The sequence below is a fragment of the Lathyrus oleraceus genome, chromosome 4, assembly GCF_024323335.1.
Source record: "Lathyrus oleraceus cultivar Zhongwan6 chromosome 4, CAAS_Psat_ZW6_1.0, whole genome shotgun sequence".
NCBI classification, from domain to species: domain Eukaryota; kingdom Viridiplantae; phylum Streptophyta; class Magnoliopsida; order Fabales; family Fabaceae; genus Lathyrus; species Lathyrus oleraceus.
In genome coordinates, this window is record NC_066582.1 from 181440595 (window position 1) to 181463263 (window position 22669).

The 22669-nt window shown below is 34.2% G+C and overlaps 1 protein-coding gene across 1 annotated transcript; it reads left to right on the plus strand.

Moving 5' to 3' along the window:
* Positions 1 to 12937: 12937 nt before the first annotated feature.
* On the plus strand, positions 12938 to 15105 carry LOC127136586 (uncharacterized). Its single transcript, XM_051063127.1, has 7 exons — positions 12938 to 13163; positions 13278 to 13364; positions 13477 to 13542; positions 13672 to 14015; positions 14220 to 14405; positions 14631 to 14814; positions 14918 to 15105. The coding sequence occupies exons 1-7, from the start codon at positions 12938 to 12940 to the stop codon at positions 15103 to 15105; spliced, it is 1281 nt and encodes a 426-aa protein (XP_050919084.1).
* The last annotated feature ends 7564 nt before the right edge of the window (positions 15106 to 22669 follow it).

The following is a 22669-nucleotide window of genomic DNA, read 5'->3' on the forward strand; positions in this document are numbered from 1 at the left end:
GCACAATTATCATCCATTATACATTTTATCACTATATAATCATCCCCTGAAGCTAATTCCATTTTATGGTAAATTTAATTATCTTTCCAATGCTTTAAACCGCATCTCAAACAGAGTCACGAATCCTAAGTTATGGTAAAAACTGTATTTCGCCTCAAATCTGCATGGTCGTGACTAGTGAAGAAAACAGTCGCGCCCGTGCTAAGCACGAAGATGAAGAACAACAGCACTGAGCATACAATAATGCACTGAGCACGGGTGTGCTAAGCACTAAATCATGTATTGAGCACACCGTGACGACCATGATATGAATTTTGTTAAGGAGTTCAGATTCAAAATCCAATTTTTCAACATCTAGCAGCCAAAATACAACATACATATTATAGCATATTCATAGTGCATGCTTTCTTCAATTTTCATACATTAAAACCCCCTTTTCCCAAAAATCATGTTAACTCGAAAACCTTCAAAAGTCCATCAATGGAGGTAAACATTAACAATTCCAAAATAGAAAAATCACACATAATTATGCATAAAAATTCATCATCAATTCAACCAACAACATTATAATAACACCAAATTCAGAATTGATCAACTCAAAAATACCATATTGGAAGTTAAGGATTATTGTACCCTACCCCTCATGCATAAACCCTTATTGAAGGTTATTCTCCCCCTTACCTTGATCTCCCTAGCAAGCAATGAAAGTATCCCTTGAATTCTTATCCTTCTACCTCTACACAACTTTACCTCCTCCTCTTTTGTTTGCAAATTCTATGTATGATGAAAATTATCCCTAAACCTAATTTTATCTCATAAACTTATACTTGGGGTTAAACTTCTCAAAATTAGAAACTTGGCCCAAATTAAAATACTTCTTATTCCTTCCCCCCACTAATTTTCCTAGATTCTCATATTTGACCCAATCACTCTAGTTTTATTATTTTTACTAAATAATATAACAAAAATATTATTTTACTTAATAAAAATAATTCTAAATAATTCTATGCACCCAATACTATTTTACCATGCCCTTAGTTTAAGGACTTACGCCCCCACAACGTCCCAACCAATAAATAAATCAACAAATAGACATAATTAATCAGTAGAATACGGTAAAATATCTTATATGAAAAATGGGGTGTTACAGGTGACATATGTAAGATCACCAAAGGGTCACTAGGGGTAGCAAAGGAGAAAAGTCCGACAACTCTTTATAGGGTGTTTGTAAAGCTATGCAAGGTGGAAGCGAATGCAGTTGAAGATCCATCTAGTGATTTATGGAATACATGCCTTGGTCACTTGAGTGAGAAAGGTTTCAATATTCTCGCAAAGAAAATTTTTCTTCAGGTGAAAGCTACTCCTCTAAAAACATGAACTCATTGTTTTTTTTGTAAGAAACATAAAGTTTCCTTTAACATTAATGATCCTCATAGGAGGCAAAATAATCAAGATTTAGTTCACATTGATGTTTACATGATGGATGGTAAATCTTCAGGTGGTGCATCACATTTTCTCACCTTTATTGATGACCATTCTAGAAAAGTGTGAGCTTTTGTTTTGAAATCTTAAGACCGGGTACTCTGTGCTTTTAAGATTGGGTGGAAATACAATGCTTCATTATCTAGCTCTAGAGCTCATACATAACACAAAGTTTCCTCGAGGAAATAGTCGTATGGTAATTATGATGACACCATGCTCATGGCTAAAGATAATTGTAACACTCACATATAATATATGTCTAGAATACATATTATACATAGTGTAATACTGGTACTGAAATACATAAGCGCCTAGTGCCAACAACGTACATATTACATGCCCAAACAGAAACTACTACTTGGCACTAATTATACCAAAAGGTGCCCAAAATAAAATTAGGAACTAGATCATTGTAGAATGATCACAAAAATATCTACACGGCAGAAAAGCCATCCAAAACATCAGATAAGCAAGGACGTCACACTATCTTGTCCTTACCCTTCTCCTGATCAGAACTACCTGAAAAAAATAATCAACAACATGGGGTTAGATAATAATCTCAGTGGGTTCCCTATCTTATGGGTCCACTCAGCTCTACAGGGTTTTCTAATCAATATCCAACTTAAGTCAACAACGGAAGGAAGACTTAAGTGACGGGGAAAAGTCTCGCAATGTATGGCAACATGCTCCTGAGTTCTCACATCTCAAATAAAATCACTATTCAGATTCACAAAACATTAATCCCTGAGCGGACCTACGTCTAGGGAAAGCTCAATTCATGCATGCTCGTATGATTCGACTTTCGCGGTGGGTATCGGGTCCTCTATGAGCCTCAAACTCAATCCAAGTGATCGTCACCCGTATGGGCCTCTAACCCACTTTGCGTATCTTTCACCGTGTGGGCCTCTAACCCACTTTGGTGTCCACCTATCACCCATGTCCTCCATGGTTGGGGCTCAAACCCAATTGAGGCATGAATCATTGGAGTCACATCCCATTGCTTACTCATATAAGCATATCAAATAGGGTTGTACACCATCAAGGGTAAAACACTCTGAATATGTGATTAATTCCATAAAACGTAACTAGATTCATCAATCATTGGTGACTTCATTCACCAATATACAAATAATAACAATGCATGTTCCATACAAAGCGTCTCACTCTAAACTATAACAACCATTCATTCACGACCTTCACATAGGTATCGTACAAATAAATGTCGCTTTCTAATGTTATTTAAGTTATATGGCTAACTTATAGCCTAAAAATGATCACTAGGTTAACTCACTTGATTCAACATGTAATTCTCACATTTAACATTGATTCAATACAAGTATAACATGACAAGTGATTAATAGTTGATACAATACATTTAGGAACATCAAAGAAATGAAATTTGGAGTTTTAGGCATGAGCCAATCGACTGGTTATGGAGGCCAAATCTATTGGTCTAGATCACAATTCTATTTTTTAAAGAAAACAAAGGAACAATCAATTGATGGTGAGTGTCAATCGATTGATATTTGAAAGATTTTTATTTTTCAAAGTCAATGAACTCATGCAATCGATTGGGGTGAGTGTCAGTCGATTGTTTTTTCATAAATTTCTAATCCTTCCACAACTGTGAGTGTATCCAATCGATTGGCTTGTAGAAAAGCCTATGACCAATTGATCGGTCCCTGTTATGTTCTCAAAAACTCCTTGTATAACATTTGGATTTCCACCTGAAGAATCTTGTTTCCTTTCTAATAGCTAAACCCACTAATTCTTCAAACAAAATCCATCATAGAACATACCCTTATATATATATATATATATATATATATATATATATATATATATATATATATATATATATATATATATATATATATATATATATATATATATATATATATATATATATATATATATATATATATATATATATCATGGGTTTCAAGTTCATAACAACAACCATAATCAATCATTTAGTCATAATAATCATGAAGAGTATAGAAAAACACTTGTTCATGGAAATCATCATAATCAAGAGGAAACATTCATCATATAACATGAATTCTTATAATTATCCTATGATTCTACAATCTTAATCTCTAAATATATTAGGGTTTCTAACTAGAACCCACCTTAGAAATAGAAGAGGAGGTTGAAGAAGATGGTGAGATGATGAGATCAGATGGTGATAAAGTGATGATGATGGCATGCAGGTTTTTCTTCTCCTTCTTCTTTCCACTAGCTTGCTTCCTTCTTCTCTCAAGTTCCCCTTTTCTCCAATTGCATTTTCTGATACATAGAGAAATGGAGTGGTATAAGGTTGGTAGGACTTTGGATAGAAACATGTGGACATCATTAGTTAGAAGAATTTTGTGGGTAGAATTAAATATGATGGTAAGACAAATATCTCAAGTATCACTTATCTATAATATCCGATCTACTGGAGCAATTTGACACATTATTAGTGTTTCCAAAATGTAACAATTAATAAAAGGTCCGTCCCAAATGATATTAATTAAGTTAATTTGAATTCACTATTCACTCTATTTATCCCAACTGATAACTTTTAGAGCACATAGGAACTCAATTGATCTCAACTATTATGAATTTGAGTATTTAAGGAAACACAGGGTATTACAATAAGACTACTCATGGCAATCAAGCAAAAGGAAAAATGAAGGGCTCGTGGAAATTGGTAATCTTATTTAAGAAGAGGTTTCACCGAGGAAGGGATTATCTTCTAATATGAAGAAATTGGGTGAACAAAAAAGGAATAAGAACTTCAACAAATCTACACATTTGGTCAACAAAGGTAAAACATTTCTTTTGAAGAAGGTAATGTCTGAGAAAGACTTCAATGGTTTGCAAGATATCGGGATTGATAAACTCTTTATGTATGGAAAAGAAAGAACAAGCAAGATGACAGACAATATGTCTCAACATATGTCTCAGAAGTATAAGTAACTCATGAGGATTGTGTATCAAAAGGGAAGGCTGATGATTAGGCTGAAGGTCCTCCAAATTTTGACAACCTACTGTAGTTCATCTAAGGGAGAATAATAGTTATGATATAAGTCCTTCTCATATATCTGGAAGTATGACAAATCAATAACATGTCATGGTGCTTGATGAATTGGAAGTTGGTGTGCTGGAGTATATATCAGACAAGTCTTATCTAGATGCTAAGGGTATTCTTAATATGGTCCCACTCAGAATTGTGCCTTATGAAAAGGCTTCATGATGAAGATTCCCAAAATTCAAGTTTGATAAATCCTAATTGTCGCGGCTAGAAAAATCACAGAGTCTCCACCATCTTTTATTTGTTCCTAAGGAACAGGTAAATAATCATAAAACCTATAAACTAAGGGTGAGATGCTAGGTTCGGGAGTCAGTTAAGTAAGGGGGAGGTGTTAGGAACCCCTACCTCCATTGTACTCAATGGATCCTCCTTTAGTTCTAGGATTAATATGTGCTTAAGGAATGTCTACTTTAATACTTATTAATTTCTTAATTATTTATTTATTTACAAAAAAATGTTTTATTATTAACAAAAAGAAAATTGTATTGAGGAAAAAACCTAAAAAGGTTTTTGATTATAGTACTCACTAGAGTCTTACAACTCTATGCCTACGTACCCTCAAATTTATTGAAGGATCAGAGCTCTGTAGTTCGTATTAAACAATATTTTTTTTGTTTATTTGTTTATTTTTATCCCTTAAAAATTCTCACGCATCGAGGGTAAAGAAGTATTTTACTTTTGAAAAATGCCTCAATGCACTAGGACAGAGGACTTACAGTTTTTTGGTGAGTTTAGATAAATTTTATCCCAATTATTTGATTAAAAAACATAGCATTTAGGTTATTTAAGAAAATAAATAATAACGTATCCCTTAAGTAATATATTCCATACCCCGATTTTTATCCCCGACTTTTATCCCTTTATTTATCCCTATAATTATCCTAGATATTTCTTGATTTAATTAACCCTAGTTTCTAATAATATCAATCCCTAATCAGTTGAATATGAGTATTACGATTAATTGATAATGGAATTAATCTTAATTAATTAAGCCATAATCAATTTAAATCATAAAAGTAAATTAAATTAGGGAACCCTAATTACTGGTTTAATTAAATTAATCTCAATGTTAAATAAATTAATAACTCAATATTCACAATTAATTAAGTAATTAGATAATTAAAAACAGGGGGTATGTTCTGAACTGAATTAGCAGTTAGGCTACTGGGGGTGTTAATAGTAATAGAGAGAGATCCATTTTCCATCTCTAAGCCCAACGCGTCCTGGGCCCACCCATGAGAGTCAACGGTTGACTCTCAACTGGGGACATCAAACGAATTTACCTGGGAGTCTACACGATCACTTGAGGATCGCTGGATCAGATTACAACAGGCAGTAAACTAATCGGAGGGGCATGATCCAATTCCACTGCTGGTGCACCGTGGAACCACCCATGTTGGAAAGGTTAAAGTAGGTTCATCGCATGGCCATCAGGGGGCCACGCGTCTTGGGTCTAATAGCGGAGAGAAGAGGTATATATTCGAGTTCTCTTCAAAACTCTCATTTCTCTCTTTTCTTTCTCTCTCTTCCTCATTCTTCTCTCTACGTCTCTCTCGAAATTCCTCGGTCTCACTCTGATCATCACCCCCCGGTCCTCCTTGGCATGGCCTCCGGCCGCCCCAAACCTCCCCCTCCTCCGGTTGAACATCAATCAGAGTTCATCACTAACCCAGAATATCCAGCAAAACCTTATGAAGATCATGGACCCTAATGATCTTCTAGAAACCTAAAAACCTTAAGGGTTCTGTAGAAGAACCTTAAGCCTAAATGTTTGAACCCTAACCGACCAACCCCTTTGAACCCCACTGGAGAAGATGAATCTTCATATTCTCCAATTCACCTTCATACTTTCAAACCTCAAACCCTATCTAAACCCCTTCGATTCACTCTAAATCCCACCCATAACCTAGATCAAAGCCTCCCTAACGCAAATCCAAACTTCAAAATACCAAATCCAAACAACAATTATAAGCCTAATTTTTTTTAAATCCGATTTCGTATTGTCATAACCCGACCCCTTCTTATAGATCCAAATAATAAATAAAACACTATCATACACATATTCACATGATTTTAAAGAAAAGGAGAACATCAACCTCTTCGGTCGTGACCACTTCAAGCTATGTTTCTTCCCTTCCTTATTTTTCCTTGATCAAATTGTTATGCTTCCCTTCTCTAATCTCCTTTCTTTTTCTTGTCCTTGCAGGTTTGATGGGGCTAAACTTGGAAATATTAGGGTTTTAAAATGAAATCCTAATCTTAATTTGATTCAAGCTCTGGTGAAGGGTTTCAGAAATTGTAGCAGCGGTGGGTTGCTTCTTCTCGACTCCCCTTTTCTTTTTTCGTTAAGCCTTTTATAGATTATTTTTAGGTTTAGGATTTTAATTAGATTAATTGATTTAGGAAATTTAGATTTGATTTGATTCATTTAAGAATTTGATTCAACTAGGGCTTTCTATTTTTCGATGTATTCAGTTCATTTTTGTTTGTAATTTGTAATATGCATTGTATCCATGGATAAATTTGGAAGGTTTTAATTGAATTGATTTACAGGTCTTTTAGATCCACTTTTGTTTTCCAATACGCTCAAATTAGGGTTTCTAATTGGGGATTCGGGGATAAACCCGGGTCATGCATTTAACCCGGTTCTGAGATGGACTCTGGGTCTTGCTTGACCTAGTTAGAAATGGGCTTGGGCTTGATTTGGTTGAGGTCAATATTTTGACCATTTTCGATCCAACTAACACAAACAACACCATTATAATAAACTCTAACTAAAGATAAACATTAATATTTAATCTAATCTAATTATCCTAATTGATCTAAAATAATTTAACTATCAAAACCTAATTACTTAATATCCAATTAATCTAACTCGCCAATAATTTAAATAGATTAAAACCCAATTAATTTAATTAATATCATGAATCAATTTAATTGATTAACCAATTTTTAACCCGTTTGATAATATTAATCTAATTAATTTAAAAAACCTACATCACTTAATAACCCTAATCAATCACCATCTAATCATAAATTAATGAAATTTAGTTTAACCCCGCTAATACCAAATTAACCTAAGAACTTTGAAAAATAGAAACTTAAACTAATAATCTTGATATTTTACTAATAAAATTTGAATAATTTCACTAATGTTAATCAGAGCCCAATTATCCCTAATACCATCCCTAGAAAAAATTAAAAGCCTAATTAAGCCTTACAAAAATCAAATAACCTTCATTATTTGATGTCAAAGTTAACCTATTAGTTACCCGGAAATGTGATCAATGGTTTAGAAAAGTCAAAATGGTCCTCCTTTGACGTTTCAGGTCATTGGAGTTAACTAGATGACCTGTATGGGAGTCTGAATACGTTAGTGACTTACAACCTAAGTTAGTAGTAAGGACGAAGAGGGTGGTCAAAATCTAGGATAGGACAGCTGCCCATATTCAATCAGCTTCAAATTGAGATGATGATGATGACGAGTCATCATCTTCTCACGGAGGAGAGGGTTAAATATAAAGAGGAACCCTAATTTTGACAGTGGAGTTAATATACTCCAGAGCCGAGCAAGGATTGTCCAATCCTTGGTGCTCCATCGGAATCTCACTTTGATGTATCCCTGATAATATCTCCTTGACTACGATTCCTATAATCACAGAAATCGGAGAGGACTCGGGCGATCCTCCGGTCACTTGGTGATAATCCTGGTAGAACCCCTGGTGAAACTCTTAATAAAATCCCTGGAAAAACTCTTGGTGAAACCCCTGATACGACTTCTGATGGAACCCCTGATGATAAAACCCATCGATAAATCCTTGATGAAACCCTTCATGAATCCTCGAGAATCAGTTTCATCTCCTCTAGATGAAACTTACATATGATTCCTATGATCATCCGATCACGTTACCAAAATTTGGTAGAACTTCAGTGATACCCTGATCACTCTAGACGAAATTCCTTGAGAAAACTTTGGTGAAAACCCCTTGGTAAAATTCTGGTGAAACCCTTTGATGAAATTATGGTAGAAGCCCTTGATGGAACCCTTTGTTGAAAATCTTGAAAGAACCCCTTGATGAAACCTTGGTGGAACCCCTGGGTAAAACCCTTAATAATACCCCTTGATAAAATCCCTTGGTAAAATCCCTTTATAGAACCCCTTGATGAAAATCCCTTATACTTTTTATGAAACCCCTAATGGAACTCTTGGTAAAAACTCTTTGATGAAACCCTTGATTGAACCCCTTGACAAAACCCCGGGTGTAACCCTTTGATAAAACCCTGGTGTATTTGATGGAATGTATCCCTTGTGTGGGATAAGTTGAGGATGTGATGGGTGAATACCTGCTCACTGGTTGATAATGATCATTTAGAATGATCGTATAATGGATATGTTCTTTGGGAAACTCACGGTGAATGAGCTCGCTGAGGAAGTTTGTAACCCTTTATTAAGCATTCCCATTGAATATCATTGAATGCTAGAGGTTACAAGTGTCTTTGTTATTTTTATGTGCACCTCTATGTATCAGAAATTTAACATAGAAGGTTTGTCTAGTTGAGTTATAAATTCAACATTGTATGTACACCTCTATGTTTCAGTAAGATTAATTGTAAGATTAATTGTACTAAACTATTAATAAGTGATTTTTCTTTCTTGGGTTGAGGACTCAGCCCCTAAGACATAACTGTAGTTTTACCAATCTGGGTAAATAATTAATCGTATTGTTTATTACTTTTCTATTTCATCATCTAGTAATTGTCATTATATGGTTCTAGTTTGTCTTGTTGAATGTATTATCGGAGCATCGAGTTTGGCATCTATCCCCTAAAGTATAGAATTTCAAATAATAATAATAATAATAATAATAATAATAATCTATAACAATATATAAAGGGAAAACTTGGTTTTGGTGTAGCCATTTTTTCTACCATTTTTACCCTTACTTTATTGTATATTTTACTTATTAAACAACTATTATCAACTTCTATATAACTTCTTACTATTAACTTCCACTTTCTATTATTAACTTCCACATACTGTAATTTTTTAAAATTATATTTGAATATAAAATATGATTTATATTTATCCATTATACTCTTTATATTTATTTATTTATTCTTTTATTTTAAATGGATAAAATTTATTGTTACATGTTGATTATAAAAGAAAAATATTTATATAGCTTGCGGCAATAACTTCCACTTAATATTAACTCCCTCTCTCACTTCCACTTTCTATTATTAACTTCCACATACTGTAATTTTTTAAAATTATATTTAAATATAAAATATGATTTATATTTATCCATTATACTCTTTATATTTATTTATTTTTTCTTTTATTTTTAATGAATAAAATTTGTTGTTACATGTTGACTATAAAAGAAAAATATTTTCTATAACAATATATAAAGGGAAAACTTGGTTTTGGTGTAGCCCTTTTTTCTACCATTTTTACCCTTACTTTATTGTATATTTTACTTATTAAACCACTATTATCAACTTCTATATAACTTCTTACTATTAACTTCCACTTTCTATTATTAACTTCCACATACTGTAATTTTTTAAAATTATATTTGAATATAAAATATGATTTATATTTATCCATATACTCTTTATATTTATTTATTTTTTCTTTTATTTTAAATGGATAAAATTTATTGTTACATGTTGACTATAAAAGAAAAATATTTATATAACTTGCGGCAATAACTTCCATTTAATATTAACTCCCTCTCTCACTTCCACTTTCTATTATTAACTTCCACATACTGTAATTTTTTTAAATTATATTTAAATATAAAATATGATTTATATTTATCCATTATACTCTTTATATTTATTTATTTTTTCTTTTATTTTTAATGAATAAAATTTGTTGTTACATGTTGACTATAAAAGAAACATATTTATATAACTTGCGGCAATAACCCCCTCTCTCACACATACAACTGTTTTTTTAATTTTTCAACTGATCCCCACACAATTATTTAATCTTTAAATACCTTAAAATCAGAATGCTTTGGAATCATAATTGATATATATATATATATATATATATATATATATATATATATATATATATATATATATATATATATATATATATATATATATATATATATATAGGTTAGTTTTTTCTCTTCATTTGAATATTAATTAGTATTCTTTTTTACATTTCTCATTTAGTTTTATTCTTACAGATTATAAGAGTTCAATATTACTTAAAATCTGAATGCTTTGGAATCATAATTGTTTTATATTTCTTCATACAAAATGTAGGTTGAAAGGTTTCAAACAAAATGAAGGTCGAAAGGTTATATATATATTGGTTAGTTTTTTTCTCTTTGTTTAAATATTACTTTAAAATCAGATTTTAAGAGCATTTCTCATTTAGTTTCATTCTTACATATTTTAAGAGTTCAATATTACTTTAAAATTAGAATGCTTTGGAATCATAATTGTTTTCTATTTCTTCACACAAAATGAAGGTTGAAAGGTTTCAGACAAAATGAAGGTTGAAAGGTTATATATATATATTGGTTAGTTTTTTCTCTTCATTTGAATATTAATTAGTATTCTTTTTTACATTTCTCATTTAGTTTCATTCTTACATATTTTAAGAGTTCAATATTAAAGTAATATAATGTTTTTGTTTTGACGTCTTAAATTGTGTTACCCTTAATGTTCAATGTAGTTGTTGATCATGGATTAAAAAATCAGTGCTAGACATGCCATGTTATTTCTTATTTAGGAGAAAAGAAGAAAAATAGAGTAAGTTATTTATCCTTACAACAACTATATTGCAGATATGGATACAAATGATAAAAAAATTGTGAAGTTGATTTTCTTTTATTGTTTGTTATTCTCAATTCTCACACATCTTTGATTCTAATTTTCAGTTCTATTTACAAGATTATGCTCATACTTTAGTAATTGTAACAATTTTTGGTTACTTAATTCTTATTTATTTTGTTGTTTTTTATTCATGTCTTTGGTTTTGGAAGAAGATCGCACTGTCGTAATGAAAAAAAAAATATTGATGGGATGAGCATATGAAAGATATATAGGTGAACCAGTCATGTGGAACTTTCAATTTTTATTGTTTGTGCAATTCAAATGATAATCTTATAAAAGCAAAGTGGATGAGAAAAATAAAGAATACATCTCATCACGCAGAGGACTTCCAATAGCAATGTATATAGACAAAAATTCTCTCCTATTTCTTCTTTGTTTTTATACATTTTTTAGTATTGTTAATTTTTTTCCAATTGTTTATCTATCTTTTCAATTGATGTGTTTCTATTCCATTTTTATTCAATTCAATTTTTATTATTAGTGATCTTTGTTATTGTTAACATTCTCTTTCTCAAATTTTATTCTTGATGTTTGATTGTAAGTAAATTATAATTTTCAATGATTCTCTATCTTATCTGGTCACATACGTCAACAGATTCTCATTCTCACCATCATTAAAGAAGCAATTTGTAAGAAAAATAAAGGTAAAATATTTCCGTTATTTCATTGTATAATTTATGTGATAACTTCCATAAAATTCACTACTATTAACTTCCATAAATTCAATTTTTGTAGACAGAGTATCAGTTACTTGCATCAATAATAAATTTAATCATAGTAGAAAAAGCACTATAAAAACTTGCGTCAACATATGAAATCACTATAAAAACTTAATTGCATCCACATGAAGTTTAATCACAGTAGAAAAATATTTGTCAGGAAATAATAGATGACAATCAAATATATGTAGAATCAACCATAGTATATGAATCAACCATTATGTGAATCAACCATTATCATCACTATGAACCTTGAAAATTCAGATTTCCTTTTTAATTTATTCATATTTTTCATTTGTAAATTTTATTAATTTATTAGTAATAAACATATTAAACATACAAAGTTTGGATAAAACTAGCGTCCAGACAGGCACTCGCGTGCCCGTCTGTCCGCTTTTTTAATACACATCATTAAAAATATAAGCGATATTTTTTATTTAAATTTAATTTAATTTTTAAAAAATAAAGCATGTGGAATTTATTAATAGAAATTTACGTGGAAGTTAATAATAGTGGTTTTATTGGAAGTTATTATGTAAATTATACAATAAAATAAGGGTAAAAATGATAGAAAAATAGGCTACACCAAAAGAAAGTATTCCCTTTATATTCGTAGTCAATATTCAAGATTAATTTATTAGTAATAAACATATTAAAAATACAAAGTTTGGATATTTTTAAATACTACATTTAATTTTACAGATAAAATAATATAATGTAAAATATTCGTAGTCAAGATTCAAGACAACGTCAAAGAGAAAGACGGACACAAAATGCAAGACATCGAAGACAGCGGATGAGTGTTGAGCAAAGACAAGAAGAATTGGCTAGAAGGCGTTCGAATTATAGACAAAATAAAGACAAAGGAAAACAAGTTCAAACATGTGATCTTTCTGATATGAGAACCATGATGCCATTTCAAGACTTGACAAATGCCAATTTTGCTTCTTGGTTTTATCAAAGAGCACATGACAATGAAGTTGGACCGAGTACCACATATGCCAGTCGCATTCCATCCACGGGTTAGAAACTTTAAATTATTGTATAGATTATACTTTAGTACTTTATGTTTAAAAAATATCAATTAATTATGCAAAAATAATTGGATGATATGTTAATTCAATACTAATTTACAGATCAAAATTTTACATACCCGATTTTCCAACAAAATGATAACCCCGAAGCAAGATCATTTATAAGAAATATTGATGACAATGATTGTGGTAAGTATAATTCTGTCTATACTCAAATTGATAGTAACATACATTTAGATTTATACATTGTTGCTATTTTTCATCTATAACTCTATATTGAAGTCAATACTTTCTTTTATAGAATCATATTCGCAAAATATTAATTCACCTGTTGAAACTCACGAAACACAAACAGTTTTTGATCAAGGTACGATTATGTATTTTTAATCCATACCATATATTGTATGTTTTTATTTAAATATTATTTCATGTTAGTCACCATGTATATAATAAGTATATTTCTTTTAATGCATGTTTTGTATGTAATAAAACACAGAATCAAGATATATTTTTCAAGCAAGACATAACATTGCTAGAAATTTTCGAAATACTGTTATGACAATAAAATCCCTACTTCCTACTTCGAGTGAGTGTAGACGATGCAATGCAAAATTGTTTCATAGAGAATCTCAAGATATGTGTTGCAAAGGTGGAAAGGTGACAATTTCACAAGTGCCTGCTCCTGACGAGTTGTTACAATTATTTTTAGACAGTTCTACTGAAGGCAGACATTTTAGACAACATATTAGAAGTTACAACCATGTAATGTCGTTTACTTCACTAGGTGTTCATGTCGACGAAAGTTTGGTTGCAACTGGTCGTGGTATTTACACATTTTGTGCTCAAGGCCCAATTTATCACAAAATAAGAGGTTTTCATCCGAATCAAGGTTCAAGGCCACGTTACTTGCAGTTATACATTTATGATACCGATCATGAGCTTCAAAATAGGATGAGGGAAAACCCAATACTTAACCAAGCCGTAGTGTATAAATTGCAAAAACTACTCCACCAATGCAACCCGTTTGTCATCATGTTTAGGCAGCTTGCACTAGAGCCAAATATTGAACAATGTAGGTTACTCATTAAAGAAAGTCCATCGAATCAACCCCAATATAGTCTCCCTTCAGCTTCCCCAGTCACAACAATTGTTATAGGCGGTGGTGATGAAGATACAATAGAACGTGGAAGAGATATAAATGTCATTAATTGTGATGGAAAGCTAACAAAGGTTCAAGAAACAATGGGGTATTATGATCCTTTACAGTATCCTATATTGTTACCGTTCGGAACATATAGTTGGGACATAGAAACAAAAACTATTGTTGGAAAAAATGTTACATGCCGAGAGTACTACAGTTATGTGCTTCAGGTACATGCTGAACTATTTTTCTAAGAAATATACTTCTATATGTGTGAAAAAATATATCAAGATTGATTATTTTATTCAATGTAGATTCGTCATAATGATCAATTTGTATTGTTAAAATCGGGTCGACTTTTACAACAGTATGTTGTAGACAATTATGTAAAGATTGTGACAGGAAGGTTGAGATGGATCCGAAGAAATCAAAATAATATTCGGACTGAGGTATATCAGGGGTTACAAGATGCATTGCATGATGGGGAGAATAACGCAGGTATTTAATATAACATATTATATTTATACCTGAAGAGTGTATACTTTATGTTTATACCACTATCCACACATTTAATTTTTATACTTTTCATATATTTCTATAGATAATATCGGACAAAGAACAATACTGCCATCGTCATTTATTGGCAGTAAGCGAGATATGACACAGAGATACCAAGATGGTATGGCCATTGTTCTTAACAATGGTAAACCAGACATATTCCTTACAATGACATGCAATCCTTTTTGGATTGATATAACTTCCAAACTAGGCCTCCACCAAACCCCATAAGATCGACCTGATTTGTTAACAAGAATTTTTCGATCAAAATTTAAGCAGTTGAAGGATGATATCTGTAACACCCCGAATTAAATAAGAGGATTATTCAAATTAAGTTAATAATATATTTAATAATTTAATTAAATAAATTGAATTATTGGATTATTATTATTATTATTATTTGGAATGATTATTTGGAAAATATATATAAGTTGGAATAAGAGAAAAGGGTTTTCATTTTTGGTAAAGAGTTTTTCACGTGAAACAGAGAAGCGGCTGAAAAGTGAAAAGTGGAGAAAAGGGCAAAGAGGAAGAGCTAGAGAGCAAAGGTTGAAGAACGGAAAAGCTTGAAGCTCGAAGATTTGCCGGATTGTTCAGGTAAGGGGGGTTTATCATCGTTTAATGGGTATTATAGATTAGCATGTAATGGGTAGTGATAAACCGTTGAATTGACCCTAATTGGGATTTAGAATGCTGAGAAAATTGTGATGATTAAGTTGTATGAAAACTGAAATTGAATCGATAATTGTATGTGTCGTGATTTTCCGATAATGTAGCTTTTTACGGAAGTTGAATCGGAGGTCCGGAAGTCCTCCAACGGCGGAAAATGCGGAGAACTCTGCATTCTACCTTGTGTTAGCGCAGGAACTGCTGTTTTATCTGCGTTAACCGGTTAACCCAGGGCGTTAACCGGTTAACACTGTTATATTTTGTGAAAATGTGCTGTTTTGCCTGCGTTAACCGGTTAACCCAGGGCGTTAACCGGTTAACACTGTTGCGTTTTGCCAGAAAATGTATTTTTGTCCTGCGTTAACCGGTTAACCCAGGGCGTTAACCGGTTAACACTGTTGCAGAGTGGGAAAATTGATATTTTTAACGTTGTGAACATAATTGGTGATTAGCCTATTATCGTTAATTTTGATGAGTAATTTTGTTGGGTTATGTTATGAAGTGTTGATATAAATATGTTGATCAGTTGTGTTAAAGTTGTTGAAAATACTGAGTTGTAGGCTTGATGAGCCAAAGTTGATTATAAGTTGATTTTGTTGAAATTACTGAGTTGTAGGCTTGATGAGCCAAAGTTGATTATAAGTTGATTATGTTGAAAACCTTGTTGTGTTGCTATTATGATTATGTTGTCGAAAGTTTAAAGTCGTGTATGCCATGTACATTTCATATGCATTAAGTCGGAGCTTTGCTCACACCACGTTGGCCTGGATTGGCAAAAATCGGAGCTTTGCTCACACCACGTTGGCCTGGATTGGCAAATTTTAAGTTGAAAGTTGAAGGCTTATGCCTTGATGCCCACTAAAATGGCAATGATTTTAAGTTGGGAGTTTTACTCCGATTGGTACCACATGCATGACGAGTCGAGTCTCATTTGAGTTGCATTTTATGTTGTTATTGAGTTGCATTTTATGTTGTTATTGAGTTGCATTTTACGTTGTTATTGAGTATGATATTTGAGTTGATGTGCCGTTACTAAATGCATGATATGATTAGGGTGATTAACGTGTAAATTTACTTAACATAACATGATAAATTATAATGTTTGTTATATCGATTGAGGAACTCACCCTTACAACTATTTTTCAGGTAACGAGCAATGAGTTGAGTAGAAGCTAATGCTTGGAGTCTAGTGTAGTCTCCTAAGTGGGTCATGCTCTGATAGATGTAACATCGGGACGGGATGTTTTAATTGTTTTATTGTTGATTGTTGAACCTTTTTATCTGTAATATGTTATATGTTGGAATGGTTGGTTGATTTATATCCGCTGCGAATTATGCAAACAAAAATGTTTATTTTGATTGAATAAAGAGCATGACAGTTTTGTGGTGTGAAATGTTGTGTGACACCCTTGGTGCATGATTACTCTGATATATATAAATATTTGTTGTTGTTATTAAATAATTGGGGTATTTTGGAAGGGTGTTACATTAGTGGTATCAGAGCCTGGTTGGTCTGTCCGGCCAGTTGTCGTGTCGTTACTGTCTAACAATTGTGTATTGTTACCAATCTAACTTTAAGTTGTGTTGTATTGATAAGTTGAAATGGCTGGAAGGAATGATGCTGCAATGGCTGCCGCAATGCAAGCAATGGCACAAGCTGTGCAGAACTTGCCAAATGCTGGTGGAGATGCTGGATCACGTAGCTTGGCGACTTTTCAGAGAGAGAATCCGCCGGTGTTTAAAGGGAAGCATGATCCAGATGCAGCCTTGGGATGGTTGAAAGAGATTGAGAGAATCTTCCGTGTTATGGATTGCACTCCAGCTCAGAAGGTTCGGTATGGTACTCACATGCTAGCAGTCGAAGCTGATGACTGGTGGCTAGAGACTCACGAGAGGTTGACCGTGGCAGGTGAAGTCATTACTTGGGATGTATTCCGCAGGGAATTCATGAGAAAGTATTATCCGGAAGATGTCCGTGGTAAGAAGGAAATTGAGTTCCTTGAGCTGAAGCAAGGAAACATGTCTGTCACTGATTATGCTGCGAAATTTGTGGAGCTGTCCAAATTTTATCCTCATTACACTGGTGCTGGTGCCGAATTTTCAAAGTGCATCAAGTTTGAAAACGGACTGCGCTCTGAAATTAAGAAGGCTGTTGGGTATCAGAAGATACGCATTTTTACTGAATTGGTTGATAGCTGCAGGATATTTGAAGAAGACAATAATGCTCATTACAAGGTTGTCAGTGATCGCAGAGGCAAGCAACATCAAAACCGTGGCAAGCCGTATGATGCTCCAGCTGGAAAAGGGAAGCAAAGAGCTGCTCCGGCTCAGAGAGCTAGTGGGGGAGGTGCTCCTGCTGGTATAGTTTGCTTCAAATGTGGTCAGGCTGGTCATAAGAGTAATGTATGCACTGCTGAAGTAAAGAGATGTTTTCGTTGTGGTAAGACTGGTCATGCAATAGCTGATTGCAAGCACAAGAAAGTGATTTGTTTTAATTGTGGCGAAGAAGGCATATTGGAAGTCAGTGTCAGAAGCCAAAGAAATCTCAGACTGGGAAGGTGTTCGCATTGACCGGAACTCAAACCTCCAGTGAGGACAGACTTATCCGAGGTACGTGTTATATTAATGGCTTTCCTCTTGTAGCTATTATTGACACAGGTGCAACTCATTCCTTTATATCTTTGGATTGTGCTGTGAAACTTAAGTTAGAGATATCTGAGATGTTTGGTAGTATGGTAATTGATACTCCTGCGAAGGGTTCAGTGACTACTACTTCGGTTTGTTTAAACTGTCCTTTGAGTATTTTTGGTAGAGACTTTGGGATGGACCTAGTGTGTCTTCCACTAGTGCAGATTGATGTTATTCTGGGTATGAACTGGTTGGTGTTTAACCGAGTTTCTATCAATTGTTTTGATAAGACGGTGGTCTTTCCTGAGATTGAGGAGGGAAAGAGTTTGTTCCTATCAACAAGGCAAGTGAATGAAGAAGTAGCTGAGGGGGCAGAGTTGTTTATGCTGTTAGCGACTTTGGAGGCTAAAGGTAAACTGGTGATTGGCAATCTAGCCGTGGTGTGTGATTTTCCTGATGTGTTTCCGGAAGAGGTGAATGAATTACCGCCAGAGCGAGAAGTGGAGTTCTCGATTGATTTGGTACCTGGTACTAGGCCGATATCGATGGCTCCGTACCGTATGTCTGCTGTTGAGTTAACTGAATTGAAGAGTCAGTTGGAAGATCTGTTGGATAAGAAATTTATTCGTCCGAGTGTGTCGCCGTGGGGTGCACCAGTGCTATTGGTTAAGAAGAAAGAAGGTACTATGAGGTTGTGTGTGGACTACAGGCAACTGAATAAAGTGACAATCAAGAATCGGTATCCTTTGCCGAGGATTGATGATTTGATGGATCAGTTGGTTGGTGCAAGTGTGTTCAGCAAAATAGATTTGAGATCTGGGTATCATCAGATACGTGTGAAAACTGAGGATATTCAGAAGACTGCTTTCAGAACAAGGTATGGACATTATGAGTATTCTGTAATGCCTTTTGGTGTGACTAATGCGCCTGGAGTATTTATGGAGTATATGAATAGGATTTTCCATCCGTACCTAGACAAGTTTGTTGTGGTGTTTATTGATGATATTTTGGTGTATTCGAAATCTGAAGAAGAGCATGCTGAACATTTGAGAGTGGTTTTGGGAGTTCTACGAGAAAAGAAGTTATTTGCTAAATTGTCCAAGTGTGAATTTTGGTTAGAAGAGGTTAGTTTTCTTGGTCATGTGATTTCAAGAGGTGGTGTTGCTGTTGATCCTTCTAAGATAGAAGCGGTATCTAAGTGGGAAGCTCCGAAGTCTGTTGCTGAGATTCGAAGTTTCCTTGGTTTGGCTGGTTATTATAGGAAATTCATTGAGGGATTTTCTAAGTTGGCGTTACCATTGACGATGTTGACTAGGAAGGGGCAAGCGTTTGTTTGGGACTCAAAATGTGAAGAAGGTTTCCAAGAGTTAAAGAGAAGGTTAACTACTACTCCTATTCTGATATTACCGAGTTCGTCGGAACCATTTGAAGTTTACTGTGATGCTTCATTGTTGGGTTTGGGTGGCGTGTTGATGCAGAATAAGCAGGTTATAGCTTATGCTTCAAGACAGCTGAGGGTTCATGAGAGGAACTATCCGACGCACGATTTAGAGTTGGCAGCCGTGGTATTTGTTCTGAAGTTGTGGAGGCATTATTTGTACGGGTCAAGATTTGAGGTTTTCAGTGACCATAAAAGTTTAAAGTATTTGTTTGATCAAAAAGAGCTGAATATGAGACAGAGAAGATGGTTAGAGTTTCTGAAGGATTATGACTTTGGTTTGAATTACCATCCGGGTAAAGCAAACGTAGTGGCTGATGCATTGAGTCGGAAATCATTACATATGTCTATGTTAATGGTTAAGGAATTGGATTTGATTGAGCAGTTTAGAGACTTGAGTTTGGTGTGTGAGAGTACTCACAATAGTGTTAAATTGGGGATGTTGAAGTTAACAAGTGGTATTCTGGATGAGATCAGAGAGGGTCAGAAATCCGATGTGCTTTTGGTTGATAAGTTGACTCTAGTGAATCAAGGTCAAGGTGACGAATTCAGAGTTGATGAGAATGGTGTTTTGAAATTTGGTAGTCGGGTGTGTATTCCGGATGTTACCGAACTTAAGAAGAGTATTCTTGAAGAAGGACATCGTAGTGGGTTGAGTATTCATCCTGGAGCTACGAAGATGTATCATGATTTGAAAAAGTTATTTTGGTGGCCGGGAATGAAAAGAGAAATTGCGAGTTTTGTTTATTCTTGTTTGACTTGTCAGAAGTCAAAGATCGAGCATCAGAAGCCGTCTGGGCTAATGCAACCGTTGGCTATTCCAGAGTGGAAGTGGGATAGTATCAGTATGGATTTTGTTTCTGGTTTACCGAGGACAATTAAGAATTTTGAAGCTATTTGGGTGATTGTTGACAGATTGACAAAGTCGGCTCATTTCATTCCGATCAGAATGGACTATCCGTTAGAGAGATTAGCCGAGTTGTATATTGAGAAGATTGTAAGTTTGCATGGTATTCCGTCGAGTATTGTTTCGGACAGAGATCCGAGATTTACATCGAAATTCTGGGAAGGTTTGCAGAAGGCTTTGGGAACTAAACTGAGATTGAGCTCTGCATATCACCCGCAGACTGATGGTCAGACTGAGAGGACGATTCAGTCACTAGAGGATCTTTTGAGAGCTTGTGTTTTGGAAAAGGGAGGTGCTTGGGATTGTTATTTACCTTTGATTGAGTTTACCTACAACAATAGTTTTCATTCGAGCATTGGCATGGCGCCGTTTGAAGCTTTGTATGGTAGGAGATGTCGGACACCGTTATGTTGGTATGAGTCCGGTGAGAGTGTTGTGGTTGGACCGGAGATTGTTCAACAGACTACGGAAAAGATTAAGTTGATTCAGGAGAAGATGAGAATTGCTCAGAGTCGTCAGAAGAGTTATCATGACAAGAGGAGGAAATCACTTGAGTTCCTAGAGGGAGATCACGTGTTTCTTCGTGTTACTCCGATAACTGGGGTTGGTCGAGTTTTGAAGTCAAAGAAGTTGACACCTCGATTTATTGGTCCTTATCAGATTTTGGAGAGGATAGGAGAAGTAGCCTATCGTATCGCTTTACCGCCGTCACTTGCGAATTTGCATGAGGTTTTTCATGTATCTCAGTTGAGGAGGTACATTCATGATCCGTCGCATGTGATCCAAGTAGATGATGTACAGGTGAGAGATAACCTGACTGTTGAAACATCACCTATGAGGATCGAGGATCGAGAGTTGAAGCAGTTGCGGGGTAAAGAGATTGCCTTGGTGAAGGTAGCTTGGGGAGGACCAGCAGGTGGCAATGTGACTTGGGAACTGGAGAGTCAGATGAAGGAGTCTTATCCGGAGTTATTTGCTTGAGGTATGTTTTCGAGGACGAAAACTCTTTTAGTAGGGGAGAGTTGTAACACCCCGAATTAAATAAGAGGATTATTCAAATTAAGTTAATAATATATTTAATAATTTAATTAAATAAATTGAATTATTGGATTATTATTATTATTATTATTTGGAATGATTATTTGGAAAATATATATAAGTTGGAATAAGAGAAAAGGGTTTTCATTTTTGGTAAAGAGTTTTTCACGTGAAACAGAGAAGCGGCTGAAAAGTGAAAAGTGGAGAAAAGGGCAAAGAGGAAGAGCTAGAGAGCAAAGGTTGAAGAACGGAAAAGCTTGAAGCTCGAAGATTTGCCGGATTGTTCAGGTAAGGGGGGTTTGTCATCGTTTAATGGGTATTATAGATTAGCATGTAATGGGTAGTGATAAACCGTTGAATTGACCCTAATTGGGATTTAGAATGCTGAGAAAATTGTGATGATTAAGTTGTATGAAAACTGAAATTGAATCGATAATTGTATGTGTCGTGATTTTCCGATAATGTAGCTTTTTACGGAAGTTGAATCGGAGGTCCGGAAGTCCTCCAACGGCGGAAAATGCGGAGAACTCTGCATTCTGCCTTGTGTTAGCGTAGGAACTGCTGTTTTATCTGCGTTAACCGGTTAACCCAGGGCGTTAACCGGTTAACACTGTTATATTTTGTGAAAATGTGCTGTTTTGCCTGCGTTAACCGGTTAACCCAGGGCGTTAACCGGTTAACACTGTTGCGTTTTGCCAGAAAATGTATTTTTGTCCTGCGTTAACCGGTTAACCCAGGGCGTTAACCGGTTAACACTGTTGCAGAGTGGGAAAATTGATATTTTTAACGTTGTGAACATAATTGGTGATTAGCCTATTATCGTTAATTTTGATGAGTAATTTTGTTGGGTTATGTTATGAAGTGTTGATATAAATATGTTGATCAGTTGTGTTAAAGTTGTTGAAAATACTGAGTTGTAGGCTTGATGAGCCAAAGTTGATTATAAGTTGATTTTGTTGAAATTACTGAGTTGTAGGCTTGATGAGCCAAAGTTGATTATAAGTTGATTATGTTGAAAACCTTGTTGTGTTGCTATTATGATTATGTTGTCGAAAGTTTAAAGTCGTGTATGCCATGTACATTTCATATGCATTAAGTCGGAGCTTTGCTCACAC

What these genes read in the sequence shown, in the direction of transcription:
- LOC127136586 (XM_051063127.1), top strand. Translation starts at nt 12,938, where the DNA reads ATGAGTGTTGAGCAAAGACAAGAAGAATTGGCTAGAAGGCGTTCGAAT. An exon ending in TATTGATGACAATGATTGTG is followed by an intron (nt 13,365 to 13,476) that starts GTAAGTATAATT and finishes TTTCTTTTATAG; the next exon opens with AATCATATTCGCAAAATATT. An exon ending in GTGGTATTTACACATTTTGT is followed by an intron (nt 14,016 to 14,219) that starts GCTCAAGGCCCA and finishes ATGTTTAGGCAG; the next exon opens with CTTGCACTAGAGCCAAATAT.